This window comes from Poromitra crassiceps (assembly GCF_964638095.1).
Source record: "Poromitra crassiceps genome assembly, chromosome: 7".
Taxonomy (NCBI): domain Eukaryota; kingdom Metazoa; phylum Chordata; class Actinopteri; order Beryciformes; family Melamphaidae; genus Poromitra; species Poromitra crassiceps.
In genome coordinates, this window is record NC_139628.1 from 1,783,382 (window position 1) to 1,803,593 (window position 20,212).

The 20,212-nt window shown below is 46.1% G+C and overlaps 1 protein-coding gene across 1 annotated transcript in view; it reads left to right on the forward strand.

Annotated features, from left to right (window-relative positions):
- The window catches only part of LOC310780029 (uncharacterized protein), a 28,876-nt gene that overhangs the window by 5,814 nt on the left and 2,850 nt on the right, over positions 1 to 20,212 (forward strand). The window contains exons 2-3 of the mRNA XM_083640565.1: positions 7,338 to 7,451; positions 9,415 to 9,528. Coding sequence (XP_083496691.1) covers positions 7,384 to 7,451; positions 9,415 to 9,528 — 182 coding nt within the window. The 5' untranslated portion in view covers positions 7,338 to 7,383. The remainder of the gene's footprint in view (positions 1 to 7,337; positions 7,452 to 9,414; positions 9,529 to 20,212) is intronic.

The window sequence follows — 20,212 nt, forward strand, 5'->3', positions numbered from 1 at the left end:
GAGGAGCCAAATTGCTGATGGCTGTTGCTACCTCAGTTAAATTACGTGACATACCAGGCTGAGATATTTTGGATATGTCGGCCACTTCAGTTTGAAAATCTCCCTTCGCAAAAAACCGAAGTGCATTTGGGCAAGTTGTACTACCGGCAGAGGCAGAGCCCCGTGTCACCTATAGTCGGTCTCTCCAACACAGGTCTCAGCTCCTCGGCTAGCTGCAGTATCATGTCCCGGGGTGGTCTGTATCGATTAACGAGCGTTATGTCATCAAAACGCAAAACGTCATTCGGGTCCCGCATGAGCCTCTCGGCAAATAAATTGCGCCTGTTGACATTTTGTTGGTTTTGCAAATGTAATAGCAGCGCAGCCATAACGTAGGTAGGTAGGCTATAAATAGGCTATAAATTATAACGAGATGCAAGATGGCTGTTGTTCCAGTTGAAAATAGCGTAAATTAGTTAGGACAGCATAGCTGGCATCTTAAAGTTAGGAGAGCTTTTTTAAGATTTTGGGGAGTTGGGACGCTTCTGTAATACGCTTTTCCCATTTTAAATTAGGATGAGAATATTGACTTAGGAACTGTTGTTCTGTAATGGGTGTTTTCCTAAATCAAGTCCTAACTCTAATTACCATGGTTACCAATCATTTAGGATAGGATTTGGAATTTAGGAAGTTTCTGTAATGTCGCCCCTGGTGCCTGTTTGCTGTCGTCTTCCCTGAGGGGTGCATGCTGCGGCCGTATGATTGTCCATTGGTGGATTTCTAGGGGTTGGAAGTGCTTCCCGGCTGAAGAGCTGTGTCTTCACCTCCTCCATTAAATTAGCTGACAGGGCTTTCATCTGTTCCCTGAATTCCTTCCTCATTTCTCCCATCAGCTCCTGCTGCAGTTCAGCCTGTATCTGGCGCTTTAATTGTTCCAGGTTTACTGCAGTGCTCCATGGGGCTGGAACAGCAACCCTCTGAGACAAGATGGCATCGCCCCCATCTTGCAGCTCCTGTTCTAGGGCCCGAGCTTCTCTGCAGGTGGCTGCGAAGGTTGTGCGCTCGTTCCGCCGCATCTGCCGACACAATTCCTGCTTTATGGGTCCTGCTTGTAATCAGTAATCAGCTGGTGGAACAGCAGCTCATCACTGTCTTCAGTCCCACCTCCATCTTGCTCTTGCCATCTGAAAAACAGCTCTCGCAATCTGAGTATAAAAGCACTCAGACTTTCATCTGCCCTTGTTTACAATTATGAAAACTACCCCATAGTTGTGCTTTGGTGGCTGGTTTGGCATATAGGGCTCTATTCTCCCCCTGGCCTTATGCGCTAAACTGGCCTTAAACGCAAAGAAGATATCGTCATGTTTTTACGCCCCGAAATGCACTTTACGCTGAAGAGGCATGGCGCAGTGCCAGAATAGGCCAGAATAGGCGTTTCGGCCTTAAATACCAGCCTAAGGCGATCTTCCCAATGGGAGTTAATTTTGCGGTTAACACTTTTCAAAACCAGGCCTTATTCAGTGCACCGGGGATTCACCCACGGCACGTTGTGTGCCTCCCTCCCCTACCAAACGCCACACACAGACACACATTTGCATCTCTCCCAGCATGCATTGGGGCTTAATACATTTTGACAAGAAAAAGCAACCAAATCAGCCTAAGTAGGCTAAGTGGTAGATAGAAATAATAGTTCTGTTAACACAACATGCAATTCTATAACATTTCAATATTGGACAAAATAAAAAATAAAAATAAAAACAACCCTATGTGACACATACATGTAATCCAGGTCGTATATATATCCGTTGCAAATACATGTTATAGTCAAGTTTGACAACCATAACACGGTTGTACTGTGATGTTCGCTCCAACAAGACTGACACTTAGTGTAGGCGCCAAATGGGTCATGGTTTGTTTCTTGTATGATTATTTGAGTGTAATATTGTATGTGTCCAGGGGGCGTCGCTGTGACGACTACCTGGGCTCAGGTAAGCTATTTAATGCTCTTTCCACTGGGTGTCGTTAGGTGTTTGAACCCGGAAGGGCGAACGGTTTTTACCGCACTGCGTGCTCTCGTGCCGATAATGTTTGTGCTACATTTGCTTTCTGTAGAAAAGAACTTTGCTGTATTCACATCGGTGAAATGGAATAAATGGATGGGTTCCGAACATCAAGGACAAGCCTTCTTCGTCGTTCTTATACAGCACTCAATGCAATGTTATCGTATATATTAACATCAGCACAGCTAGCGAGTCAGCCACAACTCAACCCGGTAATTCAAGCACCTCGGTGGCTTACAGTATAGGGCTGTGAGCCTGCCTCAACATTAGTAAAAACCCTGCCAAATTCACAACCGGACTTTGTTTTGTTTGTTGGATACGTCACGTTTGTAACGTTACGTTACGGAGGAGGTGGTTGAGCTGCCAGGACAGGCCGGGTAGCCAGCGTTGCTAACGCTAACGTTTGGATTAACGTGGATGCTTTTGGATTACGCGATCGCTGCGCCAGTGGGACCGGGAGACCTGCTACGGACAGGCCGCAGCTAGGCTCATCTCGGCTGGCCTTGCTGGCGCTGCAGTCAACCGAACCGGAGGAGGACCAGGTGATCTGCCGCGGACAGGCCGGGGTAGCTGCTTGGTGCTTGGCCTCTCGGCTAAGGTGGAGGACGTCTGCATCCATTCATAGGGGGTGGATACAGACACGCAGGAGCTACAGTGCTAATGCTATTTAGCCACACATTGGAGGTATTGACTGTTCACTTTCCATTGACTGTTCATGCGAACGGACTATAGGACTGACGTTGCACCATGTCGTCCGGAGCGGTGCACGCCAATATAAAGGAAAATGTGTTTAATCATGGTGGTATGGATCTTGGTGAATTGTTTGTTGTATGTGCAAAAGCTAAATCTATTAATGAAGGTAGTGTATTTGAAAAACGTAATGTTGTTGTGGGTGATGTTCATCCTGATGTCAGTGTGTCTAACCATGACAGTAAACACTCCAGTAGTTGTAAAGGTGTTAGGTCAAGCACCATATCCAAAATGATAATTCAGACAGAGGCTGAAAGGGCAGTACTTGTGATCTGTGCAGCAGCTTTAAAGAAGAAGCATGCTCAGGAGGACGAAGCAAGGGTGCTGAGAAGGCAAGCCTTGGAGGAGCAGCAACTACAGCTGAAGAGGAAGTTGGAGCAGCTCCATATTGACACTGAGCTAGCTGTTTGTGATGCTAAGCTGGCAGTGTTTCGTGCAGCTGAGCGCAAACGTTCCCCTCGAGCATCCCCAAAGAGGAACACACCACCACAGCAACCACAACCACCAACACAGCAGCCGCAGCAACCCCCACAATCACCACAGGCCGATCTGCAGCAGGAGAAGGTCGGTGAGGTCTACGCCTCCATGAGCGAGTCGAACTCGCAGCAGGAGCGGGAGGTGGCAGCTGTCTGTGAGGTTCTGGAGGAGGAACCACAACAGGAGCGGGAGGTGGCAGCTGTCTGTGAGGTTCTGGAGGAGGAACCACAGCAGGAGCGGAAGGAGGATGCCCACCAGGCCGACCTACAGCAGGAGCGAGAGGCGGCGCTCGGTGAGGCAAACCCACAACAGGAGCGGGAGGAGAAGCCACATCAGGTGTTGGAGGAGGCTTTTAGTGACGTTGAAGCTTCCATGGCTGAAAAGGAGTGGTGCCAGGACCGCTCACTTCTTCCAGCCAGCCCAACCTGCTGCGACGGAGAGGCAATGGAGCAGCCGGCCTCTCGTCGTTTGGCAGTGCTACAAGAGAAGGAGCAACATTCTCGCCCCCCAGAACGCTGTCTTCAGCTGGAGGAGAGATGCACCGTGGAGCTGGACAGTATGTGCTTTGACCTTAAACCTCCTTAGTTGTCTTTCATTAATTCATTTGGCTCCTTTGGTTTATTTTGTGTAATTGTTCATGACCTCCTGTCATTCCCAATTAGGAGCGGGTATGTAGGCGCCAAATGGGTCATGGTTTGTTTCTTGTATGATTATTTGAGTGTAATATTGTATGTGTCCAGGGGGCGTCGCTGTGACGACTACCTGGGCTCAGGTAAGCTATTTAATGCTCTTTCCACTGGGTGTCGTTAGGTGTTTGAACCCGGAAGGGCGAACGGTTTTTACCGCACTGCGTGCTCTCGTGCCGATAATGTTTGTGCTACATTTGCTTTCTGTAGAAAAGAACTTTGCTGTATTCACATCGGTGAAATGGAATAAATGGATGGGTTCCGAACATCAAGGACAAGCCTTCTTCGTCGTTCTTATACAGCACTCAATGCAATGTTATCGTATATATTAACATCAGCACAGCTAGCGAGTCAGCCACAACTCAACCCGGTAATTCAAGCACCTCGGTGGCTTACAGTATAGGGCTGTGAGCCTGCCTCAACACTTAGCTTACTTGACATGTACTTTTTCAATAAAAACACATTTATGCCATGACTTTACATAATGTATATTTGTCGCATCATTTAGCCTGTGCTGTGATGTACAGGAGCAGCAGGTAGCCTACAAGTTATAAAACTAAGCCTGCCCTGAATGAGCCGAGTGGGAGGGCTTGTTCACTATTGTGAAAGTTATGTTTACAAAGATCGTGGAATTGGATGGTATCAGGAATGTCACCGATAGTTAACGTTCTATATTATAGGCTACAGGGAGACCATCAGCCCTGCTGAACAGATCTGTATTTGCCTGTAGGTTGAATTGTTTTATTCAGGCTATGATCTGTGATGTGCTGATATATCCAAATTGCCATGAAGAGATGACAGCATGCAGCCGCAACCAGACTGGATCAAGTCGCTCTGTGGATCGGAACTTGGTAGGGAAGAACGTGATTGGTTTACTGCAGATCACCAATGGCCACAACCCTAACCCCTAACCCTAACTCTACACTTAAAAAGGCGTGGTTAAATGGTTAGCACCGTGCAATCTGGCTTTAGCGTCAAGGAAAAATTTGGGAATGCGCGTGACCATGCCCACTAATAGCACCGCGCCAAGCCATAAATTCAAATTTAAGGCCAGGGGGGGAATAGAGCCCATAGTGTTTGTAAAATGTCCAGTACTTGCTGTCCAGTTTTCTTTTCCTCTGGGCTGACGCTGTAGCTCACGCTTAGCTTCTCCCTCTAGGGCGCCCAAAACAAAATCACCTTGTTGCTGTTCATTCAGTCCTTGTGCCCTCAGCATCGCCTCCACCTGAGCCCGCCATTCTACAAATTAGCTTTTTCACCATCAAATTTAGGAATCCAAGCAGCCCCCATAAACCATGGCATGACAAACTGTGCTGTTACAGGTGTGTTAGCACTACTCCTGTCAACACTCATTTTTCAACAGTAGAGCTGGTATCCTGCTGACTAACGCCAAAATAGATGTCAGAGTTCTTAAAATACCAGCAGTTAAAAATGGTTACACTGTTAAAAAGATGACAATGACAATGGGGACAGTTTTAAGGATTTAATAATTAAAAAAAGTGTACCCAGGTCAATAAAAAAGGAATAATCAAAACCAACAATCAGTTCCTAAGAGTCCAGATAAACCTAATAAAAATGTCAGAGGAGGAGAGCGCTCTGCTTTGGTGCTCCGGTGGTTAAGAGTATAGTCCAATGCAGCCTATTCCCTGGCGTCCCGTCACAGCGTTCTCTCAGCGGGCCTGACCCTTGGCTGGCTGCAGAGCTGCTGTGGAGGAGGAGGAGAGGACACCTTCAGACAGGAGCCACTTTCAAAGCTTGCATACTCATGCACAGAGGGCTTGGTTCAGTCACTTTCCTTTATTTAGCTTAATAGAGTGCAAGTCGCCACTTTCCATCTGTGGCGACTCGTCCGGCTGAGTCTTGTCAGGCTGCGTCTCGTCGGCCTCTGCGTCGTGCCGAGCTCTGCTGTGGAAGAGTAAATATGGCCTCAGTCTGGATACACGTTCAGGCATTAGCTCGCACACACACACACACACTTGGTTTCAGCTTATCATGTTCCTTTACTTAGCTAATAGAATGCGTTACCAAGCCTTCCTGCCTCGTCTGGCTCTGTGTGTGGTCTGGGTCGTCCACAGCGGTCCATTCCGGCCACTCGTCCTGTCTCCATAGGCTTGTTTCAGCAGGACCCTCGCTGCTCGCTCTGTGGTACAACACCATCTCTGTGTGTTGCCCAGCTCCTCTGCGCTTGCTCTTTCCTGCTGCACACCTGTCTCAAAATCCATTAATCCAAAGCACGTCTCAAACACCTTGTCCCGTTGTTAGCCAATCCGAAGCTCTGAGGCTGTGTGTGTGTGTGTGTGTGAGGGGGAGGTAGTCGAGTTAATGTTCACAGCTGTTCCCATTCAATGATCCCCTCAGTTCAATCATGCAATTTGTATGGCACATCAAACTCATGCAATAGTAAAATGAGAATGCATAAACTACAATCACACAACACATTTAATAAAAAACAATCCAATATTTTAGATAAATACTGATAAAAGCCACACTGTATAATGATCAAAGCCCCACAATAGCAGAGCAAGGCATGCAAATATAAAGATCAAAGGAGTAAAACAACTTAAAAGGATGTACCACTGTGACAGTTCCATTATAGGTCAATAACAGTGTCTACAAAATATGGTTGAGATATCTCATTGTACTTAATGATTTTTTTTTATTATCAGATTCAGATTCAGATTCATTTATTAAGGACTGCACAATAAGTCGGCAGAATTTGCTTTCGGTACAGCAATTGTTAAGCACATGAATATAGTGTCAGCATGAGACATTACAGTACATAGACAGACATATGACAACATAAATACAGAACATTCAACATATACATTGCTGGAGAGGTATGCAGTGAGGTTTCAGGGGTGAGTGGAGTTCAGAAACCTGATGGCAGTGGGGAAAAAACTGTTTTTGAAACGTGTTGTTTTGGTGGAGAGTGATCTGAAGCGCCGTCCAGAGGGCAACAGTTGGAACAGGTGATTGGCTGGGTGAGATGGGTCAGAAACTATTTTTTGTGCTCGTGTGATTGTCCGTTTATGGTAGAGAGTGTCTAGTGATGGGAGTGGGGTACCTATAATTTTTGAAGCTTTTTTTATTATTCGTTGGAGTTTGTTTCGTGAGTTACTGTCCAGGTTGCCGTACCAGATGGTTATGCATGAGGTGAGGATGCTTTCTAGTATGGCTGTATAAAACTGGAGGAGCAGATTGGATTTTAATTTTATTTTATTGTTTTATTCTCTATTATCATTGTTATTTTCTATTACTGTTGTTGTTTTTCTTTCTTGTCTTTAGTGGGAATGAGTTGTACTGTGTTTTTGCTTGTCTCTACATTGAAAAAAAAGAAAAAAAGAAAAGAAAAAGGTCCACAATGCTCATAATATAATTATGTCAGGTTCCAGCAGAAAAGAGCAGTCTCCCCTGAGCCCAGCTGTGTGTCCATGAAGAGTAAGCAGTCTATGGATTATCCTGTTGCATTCAAAGATGGACAACACTCTACTGAGCAAAGGTAAGAATTGAAAAAAAGTTAGCTAATATTTAGTCTCGCTGGCCAGCCTCCTCTCCCTTCCGTCCCAGGAGTCTGGCGCCGCAGGTCTCCATAACTGGGATAAACCCTCCCCTGCTCTACTCTGCTCTCCCATTGGAGCGACTGTTTCGGTGGCAGCTGGATGTCCGCTCCCGGCTTATTACAAGCTCTGTCATTGGCTCCGACCATGTCCCACAACAATAGAGAGCCGCAGGGATGACGTATTTTTGTAGGCAGAATGCGGAAGTCCCGAACTTCCTGGTTCTTCACTGTTTCTGTCTATGGGATTTTTGAATGGGTTTTTACCGCGATGCTTCAAATAAGGTCTCTGGGCAACGCAAGATTAATCAAACGCGAACCAGAGTTCCGTCGGATAATCTTCACACATGAGGACCACTTTCATGAGTTTTGTAGCGTAAATGCGAGCCCTAGAAGTAAAATGCTCGAGCTAAGCTAATCCAGAACTACACACTGTCGCATAGGTCCATCGCCAGAGATGGGCACTTGAGACTTGGTGACTTGGACTCGAGTCGACTCGAGTCCCTGTTTTGATGACTTGTGACTTGACTTGACAAAAACATAAATGCCTTGAGACTTACTTGGACTTGGAAGTTAAAGACTCGAGACTTGACTTGACTCCAGAGGTAATGACTTGGATGACTTGTTTGTGTTTGTTAGTTTAAAGTTTAAAGTAAACAATGAAATAATAACGTAACGTTGTCAAGTGTTTGTCCGGTAGCGTCATGCAGAGTGCATGGCGAGTGCAGCTGGAACGGCATTAGAAAACATTTCATTAGAGCGTGACTGACAGCCAGTCATCCAATCACAACAATGCCATAAGGAGGAGCATGGCTGAGTCATCCAATGACAAATTGTCATTCAGTCATGCTCCTCCTTATGACATGGTTGTGATTGGATGACTGGCTGTCAATCACACTCCTCACTGATTGCGCACAGCTGAGATATTCTGCAAAGAGGCAGACGCAGGCAACTTTGTCGCTACATTTAGCTACTTTTCAGACTTCCCTGGTGACTTTATTTCTCAAAATCTATATGTTTATCGAAGCAATGTTAATGTATTGAATCCAGGTGAATCGCAACGGATTTTGCCCATGAATTGGTATGGGTGCGGGTTTCCTCTCTCTCTCCTTGTCTCTGCCTGTCTGACCAACACAGCGCTTCTCCCCTCCACTGAGAGAGCAGCAGGAAAGGGTTTGCTGCTTGTAATAGTGTATGCCGAATCTGGCCCAGGCGGGCGGAGTCAGCACTATATTACAACCATACAGCCAATAATTATTACAGTCCCTCCAGGATTTTGCAGAGTTTTTTTGTGATTATTGCGATCATAAATGCTTGATTTTGCGGCTGCTTTTGTCAAAATTTGCGATGCAATTTGCAACATTTTATGTGTTTTTTTGCGGTAAAATTGCGGGAACTGGCAAAAATTGCAGAGTTGAGGAAAAAAATTCGATTTTAGTTTTTAATTTTTTATTAAATTTTTTCTTTTCCTCCCTTCATCGTTTCTCTTCTCCTTTCTTCCTCATCCTCAATAATGCTATTATCACTTTGCCTTTTCTCATACTTTTTGCTTAGTGCTTTATATATTTACTCTTATCCTTATTTCCTCTTCATGCCTTCCCTGTCCTCCTCATCCCTTCCTTGTCCCTTGTTCCTTGTTCCTTGTTAAATATTCAAACAACTAGACCCTAAGCTAAATATGCCACACACTTCCTTGTTCCTTGTTAAATATTCAAACAACTAGACCCTAAGCTAAATATGCCACCTGTGTGTGTGTGTGTGTGTGTGTGTGTGTGTGTGTGTGTGTGTGTGTGTGTGTGTGTGTGTGTGTGTGTGTGTGTGTGTGTGTGTGGGTCTCAAATGCTTCGCGCTAGCAAAGTGGCTGTCCAGTGACGATTTCCGTTTGCTCATAATATAATTATGTCAGGGTCCAGCAGAAAAGAGCAGTCTCCCCTGATCCCAGCTGTGTGTCCATGAAGAGTGAGCAGTCTATGGATTATCCTGTTGCATTCAAAGATGGACAACACTCTACTGAGCAAAGGTAAGAATTGAAAAAAGTTAGCTAATATTTAGTCTCGCTGGCCAGCCTCCTCTCCCTTCCGTCCGAGGAGTCTGGCGCCGCAGGTCTCCATAACTGGGATAAACCCTCCCCTGTTCTACTCTGCTCTCCCATTGGAGCGACTGTTTCGGTGGCAGCCGGATGTCCGGTCCCGGCTTATTACAAGCTCTGTCATTGGCTCCGACTATGTCAATCAGAGCAGCTTCCGCTCCTTCCTCCCTGTGTGTCGCTGTAAATAGTGCCCTGCCGCCGCAGTGAAAACAACAACGCTAACTAGCTAGCAAGCTAACGGCAGAAACGTACACGCTCGCTCGTTGCTACATGCTGAAAACGGCAAGTTGGATTGTTTGAAACTATTTTCCAAGGGCACTGCCGCTGAGCGCCGCCCATCGCAATCCCACTATGGAGACCTGCGGCGCCAGACTCTTCGGACGGAAGGGAGAGGAGGCTGGCCAGCGAGACTAGCTAATATTTGATTCTATTGAACAGAGGAAAGTCACAATACTCTGCTGATTCTCTCAAAACATCACATCCAATCAGAGCATCAGAGTACAATGATTTCTTTATTCATTTTAAAGAATGGTCAGTTATGTTGTAATCCAGGTTCCCTGAGTAGTATTGAAGAAAGACATCACTCCAGGCCAATGTCCGCTCTCTTAAGAGCTGTGGTCCCAGATGCAAAGTCTATCATGCCATGTCCCACAACAATGAGCCTAGCACATGTCTGCTTCACTGTCCTGAGAAGGGTGGAAAGGCTGCAGTTCCATAGACTGACTTGCACAGGACTCTGACCAGGTCTTAGTGTAGAATGCAGGTTTTGAGCACCCCAGCATCACCCGGCAATAAGCGGCAGGAGTCGTCATGCACCAAAAGGGCCATGGAGTTTGCAGATTCTTTTAGCCGACACAATGGCATTGCCCTGTTTCAAGCGGCTGTCTGCTCTCACCGATGGAGAACTAGGCGCAGCCTGTGTGCTTGAAGATTTCCCTGGTCCAAGGTTCAAGTAGCAGCATCACACTGGCCACCAGCCCAGGAGAGCTGGGGGCACAATGTCCACGGTGGAAGCCATCAACCCCAAGAGGCAGAGGCATAATCTCTCTGTCACTCTGGCTTCCAAATGAAACTGGGCAAGTAAGCCCTGAGGGTTGCATGTCTTCCAGGAGTTAGTGAAAGAGATCCCACTCTGACATTCCATATGCCTGTTGGATTGTTTCCAGAACCCAATGAGAGTATCGAGCCTTGGACGCTGGTTGCCCAAGTGAGCTAGGCCTGTAAGCTGTAACTTTGTGGAGTCCATCGCCAGAGATGGGCACTTGAGACTTGGTGACTTGGACTCGAGTAGACCCGAGTCCCTGTTTTGATGACTTGTGACTTGACTTGACAAAAACAAAAATGACTTGAGACTTACTTGGACTTGGAAGTTAAAGACTCGAGACTTGACTTGACTTGAGAGGTGATGACTTGGATGACTTGTTTGTGTTTGTAAGTTTAAAGTTTAAAGTAAAGTTTAAAGTAAACAATGAAATAATAATGTAACGTTTTCAAGTGTTTGTCCGGTAGCGTCATGCAGAGTGCATGGCGAGTGCAGCTGGAACGGCATTAGAAAACATTTTATTGGAGCATGACTGACAGCCAGTCATCCAATCATGACAATGCCATAAGGAGGAGCATGACTGAGTCATCCAATGACAAATTGTCATTCAGTCATGCTCCTCCTTATGACATTGTTGTGATTGGATGACTGGCTGTCAATCACACTCCTCACTGATTGCGCACAGCTGAGATATTCTGCAAAGAGGCAGACGCAGGCAACTTTGTCGCTACATTTAGTTACTTTTCAGACCCCCCTTGTTATATACGTCCCCTTTCTTTTACTTCCTCTTCACTTTCTTTACTTTCCTATTGGTGAAGGCATTTGGTTTCATATATATTATGAGTGGCGGCTGTATGGAATGTATTGGGGATTATGTATTTGTCCCTTTAACTCTCCTTGGGATTTCAAGAAGATGATGTCATGCCCTGGAGAGTGGCACAGGTGCTGTGCATTACAGAGACAATAAAGATGGCGTCTAGCCAAGCACAAGCAGATGCTACAGGTGGCACATAGCAGTGAGACCAGCAGAAGCTGCAGAACACCTGTGTGAGGTGAGGTGAGAAGGGAGAACCAGGCCAAGTACTGGTTACTCCAGGTACCAACCTGACATTGAGCAGGAGAGCTCCGTTAGATGGGAGTGGGCGCTTCACTTCGCCCAGCCAGTTATTCGGAGCCGACTGCCGTAGTCATTGGAGAGTCTGAGGACTTCAGGGAGCGTTGTGCAGAAGACCGACGGAGACCCGAAGGAGGACCTTCTCCATTCAACCACCTCCTCACACTGAACAGTTCCAGGTCGAGCGGGCTGGCCGTGTTCGGAGTGACACAACGCCGGTGCTGGCCCAGAGGTCCACACGCCATACCGTTGTTTCGGACCATCTGGTAGGCCGCCAATCTTTTATTTTATAATATAAGGAAACCAAATGCCTATTTCTTTCTATTTTCTTCTTCCTTGCTTGCGTGGGAATTAGCTGTATGACTACATAGCTGATATCATTTCTGATCCCACTAAAATACACGTCCGCTAAGAGATTGCGAGCCAATTGTGTAATATTTCTAACTATCATACCATCTAGCAATCTCCCGCGTTCGTAACATGGGGGCTCGTCCGGGATGACTTAAAATAAACACTGAGAATATTATGTCTTTGTGAAACAACCGGGACAGTGGAAAAAAAAAAAAAAAACTTTAACTAAACCCTGTTTAGTCACGGTTTGGTTTGGGGGCTCTGAGCTAACGAAACAAGCTAATGATAGCATTTGGGAAGCTAACAAAGCAAGCATGTATATTTATAATTCACTTGTAATTTTGCGATAGTTTAACGAGTTACAGCCTGGCGTGCTATTTGAGGGGAAAGGCAAGAGTGAGTTGGATTCAGCTCGGGAAGTCGGATGTGACTAGGTTTATATCACGGCTACGAGGATTAGCGACTCGACGCCATAAACATTTCCCCGCATATAGCCGTTTGGGAGTGTAAATAAAACTAAGAGCTAGTTTGAGTGAGGTGATAGTACATCACACTGTGTGGCAGTACATTTCTATCAATAGTAGTTATAGTAAACAAAACGTTTGCGTAGCCTGCGGAGCGCAGTGTGGCATTTTGACGTAGCGTAAGCGTGTGATTTTGGCGGTGATTTTTGCGTAACGTTGTTGTGAATACGGCTGTGTTTACAAAAAAACTAATGGGACGTAAATTTTGTGCCGCTGTAACTTGGTGTGCATAGCCTAATTTTTCTTTTCAGTAGCTGGTTGACTGTGGCGTGTGTGGTCATGGCGGAGTTCGATGTGAATATATTTTGTGGCAGCGAATTTGGACGTGCTGAGTTGCGTAGGCTAAGAAAGGAAAATCTAATTGAAGTTGCTGAGTATCATGAGTGCCCCGTTGCTGGGGGGATGAAAAAGCTAGATATTGAAGCCATGCTTATTGAGAAGCTAGAACTGCCGGACTTGGTAGAACTAAAAAGGGCAGAACAAGAACTAAAAAGGGCAGAACAAAGAGAGAGAGACGCTGTCGAGAAAGAAAGAATAAAAGAAAAAGCTGAAGCTCAAATGAGGGACATTGAGTATGCTAAAATAACGTTAGCGGAGGCTCAGTCTAAGGAAAAAGTAAATGCTATGCAACGTCAACAAGAGACGCCTTTTGACATGGCCAGTGCTTTAAGGTTCAGACCTCGATTTAACCCTGATGATGTGGGAGCATTCTTTCAAGCTTTTGAGAAAATAGCTAGGGAGTTGGAATGGCCGCTAGAGAAATGGGCTATCCTCGTTCAGACAGCACTAGTGGGGAAAGCACAAGAAGCTTATGCCGCTTTGGACAGCAATGACAGCCGAGACTATGATCTTGTGCGAAAAGTAGTCTTGGAGGCATACGAACTCGTACCAGAAGCCTACCGACAAAAGTTCAGGTCTTTAAGGCGTGAACCAGGTGGGACTTTCTTAGATCTGGCCAGACAGCAGGAAGCGGTGTTTGAGCGATGGTTAACCACCACCGACACCTTTAACTATAAAACATTGCGAGAGCTAATGCTAGCGGAGCAATTTAAAAATAGCATCCCTCGACAGCTTGAAGTGTATCTTAATGAGTTACCTTGCTGTGAAGTCAGGAAACTCGCCATAGCTGCAGATTCCTATGAATTAATCCATAAAGAGGTGCAGGGGAGGGGTAGGTTTAACCGACCTGAAGGGAGGCTGACCGTAACATCTGCCCGGCCTGTGGAGGCAGCCCCAGACCAGTGGTACTCTCCCCCTGCTCAGCCTTATGGATCAGGAAGGCGGCATGAAAAGCCACAGGAGAAGCGATACTATAACTCATACGATAAACGACCCGATAAGTCATATAATAAATCTTATGATAAATCACACTTCCCCAGAGATGAGGTTATTTGTCACTACTGTAAAAAGCCTGGGCACGTGATCAGTGACTGTCTTAGTCGTAAGCGAAAAGAGGGAGCAGGGAAAGCAGTTGGCGTGATTAGCGCTCCCGCTCCGGCTGCTCTCTATGAAAAGGATGGGTCAAACCCACCGTCTGATCCCATAAGCAAAGGCTTGGAGGGTTTTGTATCGGAGGGAACCATCTCCGCTACGCTTAGTGGGGAAAAAGTCCCGATACAAATTTTGAGGGACACTGGAGCCACGCAGTCTCTATTGCTTGAGGGAGTCCTCGATTTAACGCCATCCAATAATTTACACACTTCCACCCCGATACAGGGTGTAGGAGGCGGTTTTGTGAGTGCCCCTAGGTATCGCGTTTATCTAAAATCTAATCTCGTAAATGGACCGGTGGAGGTAGCTATGATCTCTTCTGCGTCTTTACCCATGACAGGAATAGCCCTTGTACTGGGAAATGATCTAGCTGGCACGAAGGTCTGTGTGACGCCTGTTATGAGGGAAACCCCTTATGAAGCTCCAGAGACGGTAGCTTTAGAAAAAGCATATCCTGAAGTGTTCACCACATGCGTAGTGACGCGAGCACAGGCTCGTGCGACTCTCAAAGAAGATATTGGTGAGCCGGCTGAACCAGATGAAGGCGCGGGTGGCAGTTTTCTTACAAAACTAGCTGAGGTGCCTCAGAGCTCTCAGTTTTCGCGTGACGTCTTAATTCAGGAACAGAAAACGGATCCCTCTGTGGCTGGATTACGTCGATCTGCCGGTAGTCTAAAGGACCTAGAGGATGAGGCCGTGGGGTTTTTTCTTCAGGAGGGCGTCCTGCTGAGGAAGTGGCGGTCTCGTGACCTCCCTGCAGACGAGCCAGGAGCTACGGTCACACAAATAGTGTTGCCGGAAAGTTTCAGAAAAGAAGTACTGCGTTTAGCGCATGAGGTATCCATGGCGGGTCATTTAGGTACTAGCAAAACACAACAGAAAATATGGAGACATTTCTATTGGCCGAAATTGCGAGCAGATGTCGTTTTGTATTGTCGTAGCTGTCATGTCTGTCAGGTCGTCGGAAAGCCTAATCAGACCGTCCCAGTTGCTCCTCTCTGTCCCCTACCTGTCGTGGAGGAACCTTTCTCGCGAGTCTTAATAGACTGTGTGGGCCCGTTACCTAAAACAAAAAAAGGAAGTGAATATCTCTTAACAATAATGGACGTCGCTACTAGATTCCCAGAAGCCGTACCACTGCGATCAATAAAAACTAAGGTCATAGTAGAAGCGCTGCTGCATTTCTTTTCACGGGTAGGTTTACCACGCGAAATTCAGCATGATCGCGGGTCTAATTTCACGTCCGGTGTATTTCAGGAGGTAATGCATGAGTTGGGGATAAAGCAAGTTATGTCCACAGCTTACCATCCTCAATCACAAGGGGCGATTGAAAGGTACCATCAAACCTTAAAATCCATGATTAAGACGTATTGCGTCAGTTATGAAAATGACTGGGATGTGGCGATGCCATTTTTGTTGTTTGCTATAAGGGACTCGGTAAATGAAGCTACAGGTTTTAGTCCGTTTGAACTCGTTTTTGGGCACCAAGTGAGAGGGCCGCTAAAGATGGCCAAGGAGCAGCTCCTACAGTCGGCTGTACAGCCTGAGGCTGCCGATGGGGTTCTGCAGTATGTAGCTACCTTTAAGGATCGTCTGCATACGGCTTGTGAGGTGGCCAGGAGCAACCTAACGGCCGCTAAAGAAAGGATGAAGGCCCAATACGATAAAAAGAGCGTACGACGCACCTTTAGGCCAGGTGAACGGGTCCTGGTATTGCTGCCTATGGGTGGACCTAAGTTGGGGGTAAAGTTCTATGGACCATATGTAGTTCAAAAGAAAGTTAGTGAGTGCAACTATGTGGTGGAGACACCAGACCGTCGACTAAAGTCACGCCTGTGCCACATCAATCTCTTAAAGCCTTATCATGATCGCGACGCTCCCGCTGTGGTGTGTATGGCCGCTCAAACTCCGGTAGATGAGGAGAGTGGGGATGATGAGGTTGAGTTCCGTGAGCCAGTGACAGCTAGGTTTAGGAATACGGAGGCGTTGGCTAATCTTAGAGAGTCTCTAGCGCACCTGCCCCCGGAACAAATGGAGGAGGTGGTGTGTTTAGTCGAACAAAATAAAGAGCTTTTTAGTGACACTCCTGGTCTGACCACATTAATAACCCACGATGTGGACATTGGGGCGTCAACGCCGATAAAACAACATCCGTATCGGATAAGTCCGCATAAATGGGCTCAGATCAGGCCTGAATTAAGTTATATGCTAGAGATTGGAGCTATTGAGCCAGGAACGAGTGAGTGGAGTTCCCCTTTGGTTCTTGTCCCTAAACCAGATCGTACAGTGCGACTTTGTGTCGACTACCGAAAAGTGAACACTGTGACAAAAACCGATGCATATCCGATACCGAGGCTTGAGGATTGCATAGATAAAATCGGCCAGGCTCAGTACGTATCTAAATTCGATCTCTTAAAAGGGTACTGGCAGGTCCCTCTGACCGAGAGGGCCAAAGACGTGTCAGCATTTGTGACCCCTGAGTCTCTGTATCGGTGTAAGGTTCTTCCGTTCGGAATGAAAAACGCACCCGCAACTTTTCAGAGATTAATGAACATGGTGACTGGTGGATTGCAGAATACTGTGGTCTACTTGGATGACGTGGTGTGTTATAGTTCTTCATGGTCTGATCACATGGAACACATCAGGCAGCTCTTTGACCGTCTTAAACAAGCTGGCTTGGTGATTAATTTGCCAAAGTCTGATTTTGGGAAGGGGCAGGTCACATATTTAGGGCACCACGTAGGCCAAGGTTCTGTGAGCCCAAGGACTGCCAAAGTGCAGGCCATATTAGAGATGCCAGTCCCGAACACGAAACGGAAGCTCATGCGCCTGTTGGGCATGTGTGGGTTTTATAGACGGTTTGTGGATAATTTTGCTGCTGTAACATCGCCACTCACAGACCTGTTAAGACGGGGAGTCAAATTTCGGTGGTCAATGGCATGTGATGCTGCACTGGAAGGGGTGAAGTCGATCCTCGCTAGCGAGCCGGTGCTGGCAGCGCCAAATTTTGATTTACCATTCAAACTTGCAGTCGATGCGTGTGACGTCGGCATAGGGGCCGTGTTGCTGCAGACCGATGTGTCTGGAGTGGACAGGCCTATTGCCTACTTCTCCAAAAAGCTAAATCGTCATCAGAGGCGCTATTCGACTATCGAAAAGGAGGCCCTAGCCCTAGTCCTAGCTGTCCAACACTTTGAGGTGTACGTTTCTAGTGCTGGAGGCGACCTTGTCGTTCTGACTGATCATAACCCACTCACCTTTTTAGCGAGGTTCAAGACATCTAGTCAGAGGGTATTTCGTTGGAGCCTGATCCTGCAGCCTTATAATATAACCGTAGTGCACCTACCAGGAAAGGATAATGTCATTGCAGACACACTGTCAAGAATCGGATGAGCCTGTTGAGAAGGGCTAGAGAAAAATTCTAAAGTGCATTCTTGAAGATGCGCATATCGTAAGGGAGTTAGGAGTCTGATATAATGACCTATTAATAATCCTTAGATGCTGGTTGTCAGTCACTACTCCAGGATGGTTAGGTGTGCAGTGCCACCAGATTTTACCATTAATAGATATTTTTGGAAGATGGGAAAAATGAAAGAGGAAAAAGACAAAAAAAACAAAACAAAGGTGAACGTTTAGATGTTACAGTTAGACGAAAAACCCACGCAGGAAATTAGTTCCCTCGGGGGGTTTTCGTGCTTTGGGGGGGGAGATGTTATATACGTCCCCTTTCTTTTACTTCCTCTTCACTTTCTTTACTTTCCTATTGGTGAAGGCATTTGGTTTCATATATATTATGAGTGGCGGCTGTATGGAATGTATTGGGGATTATGTATTTGTCCCTTTAACTCTCCTTGGGATTTCAAGAAGATGATGTCATGCCCTGGAGAGTGGCACAGGTGCTGTGCATTACAGAGACAATAAAGATGGCGTCTAGCCAAGCACAAGCAGATGCTACAGGTGGCACATAGCAGTGAGACCAGCAGAAGCTGCAGAACACCTGTGTGAGGTGAGGTGAGAAGGGAGAACCAGGCCAAGTACTGGTTACTCCAGGTACCAACCTGACATTGAGCAGGAGAGCTCCGTTAGATGGGAGTGGGCGCTTCACTTCGCCCAGCCAGTTATTCGGAGCCGACTGCCGTAGTCATTGGAGAGTCTGAGGACTTCAGGGAGCGTTGTGCAGAAGACCGACGGAGACCCGAAGGAGGACCTTCTCCATTCAACCACCTCCTCACACTGAACAGTTCCAGGTCGAGCGGGCTGGCCGTGTTCGGAGTGACACAACGCCGGTGCTGGCCCAGAGGTCCACACGCCATACCGTTGTTTCGGACCATCTGGTAGGCCGCCAATCTTTTATTTTATAATATAAGGAAACCAAATGCCTATTTCTTTCTATTTTCTTCTTCCTTGCTTGCGTGGGAATTAGCTGTATGACTACATAGCTGATATCATTTCTGATCCCACTAAAATACACGTCCGCTAAGAGATTGCGAGCCAATTGTGTAATATTTCTAACTATCATACCATCTAGCAATCTCCCGCGTTCGTAACACCCCTGGTGACTTTATTTCTCAAAATCTATGTATGGGAAGCAATGTTAATGTGTTGAATCCAGGTGAATCGCAACCGATTTTGCCCATGAATTGGTGTGGGTGCGGGTTTTCTCTCTCTCTCCTTGTCTCTGCCTGTCTGACCAACACAGCGCTTCTCCCCTCCACTGAGAGAGCAGCAGGAAAGGGTTTGCTGCTTGTAATAGTGTATGCCGAATCTGGCCCAGGCGGGCGGAGTCAGCACTATATTACAACCATACAGTCAATAAATATTACAACGGCTATACGCTGACCTGTGTTTTTGTTTGTTTGTTTTCTAGTGACTTTCTGAGCAACCAATAGCGACTTTGCTTGGAAAAGAGTTGGCAGCACTGGGCAGACGGGACAGGGGCAGAATCTAAGAAAGTTCGATATTGTTGTAGTCTGGCTGTCAGTGTTTCACTGTTTAAAAGTGATTGAGAGGAAATGTTTATTTAATATTTTTTACATTATGCTTTGATTGTTTAAGCTATTTGTTTTTGTTTGATTACGTTTTAGTCTGGCTGTCAGTATTTCACTGTTTAAAACTGACATGGAGGATTATGATTTTGAAGCAGTTATTGAAATAAATAAGCGTTTATAAAGTTATTTGACTTTTGTTTGATTCCATTTATTTCACTGAATATCAATGATTATAATACAAATTAAATTAATTCTTTAACAGGTTAGATACTGTAAATTGACCAATAATATCACTATTAGACAAGTATTAATACCATGTTTTAATAATGCATCTGTCAAGGTAAGACTGCAGTATCTTGGGCGGGGGGGGGGGGAGTGACTTGACTTGGAACTTGACTTGCCTTAACTAAGGACTCGACTTGACTTGACTTGACAAAACCTGTGACTTGACTTAGCTTGAATTGCCCAAAACAAAATGACTTGGGACTTGCTTGAGACTTGGACCAAATTACTTGGCACTTACTTGAGACATGGACCGGTGACTTGGTCCCATGTCTGTCCATCTCCCTGTGGGCACGTTTTTTGGCCAGCGCAAGCAGGCCATTTATCTAGCATTGTCATGCCGATCCTGTCACGGATTTATTTGCCAATTTACTAGGACATGCCCCCCCTCCCTGCTAGCGCAGGACACCAGCAGACAGCAATGCACGGCAGACAGCAGAGCAGAAGTGAAACTCTGTGAAAGTGAAAGCAGGAGGTGCGACTATTGGCACTTCTGCCCAGAGATGATGCTTAATGTTTACAGAGTGTAATTCGAGTAGTATTTGTTAAGCCAGTTGCTGGGGGGTTTTGGTTTTCAGAGCTGTGTGTGTTCAACCAGTAAGTTGTTTAATATTTGTTGTCGTTTGCCTTGGAGTGATGTTTGTATTGTGTTCTGCGATGCGGTCGACTCGTCAAAGTGGCTCCTCTCAATGCTAAGTTTCAGTGCCCGTTCGCCATTTGTATGGCACATCAAACTCATGCAATTTTAAAATGAGAATGCATAAACTAAAATTACACAACACACTCAATACAAATCAATCCAATATCTTAGATCAATACTGAT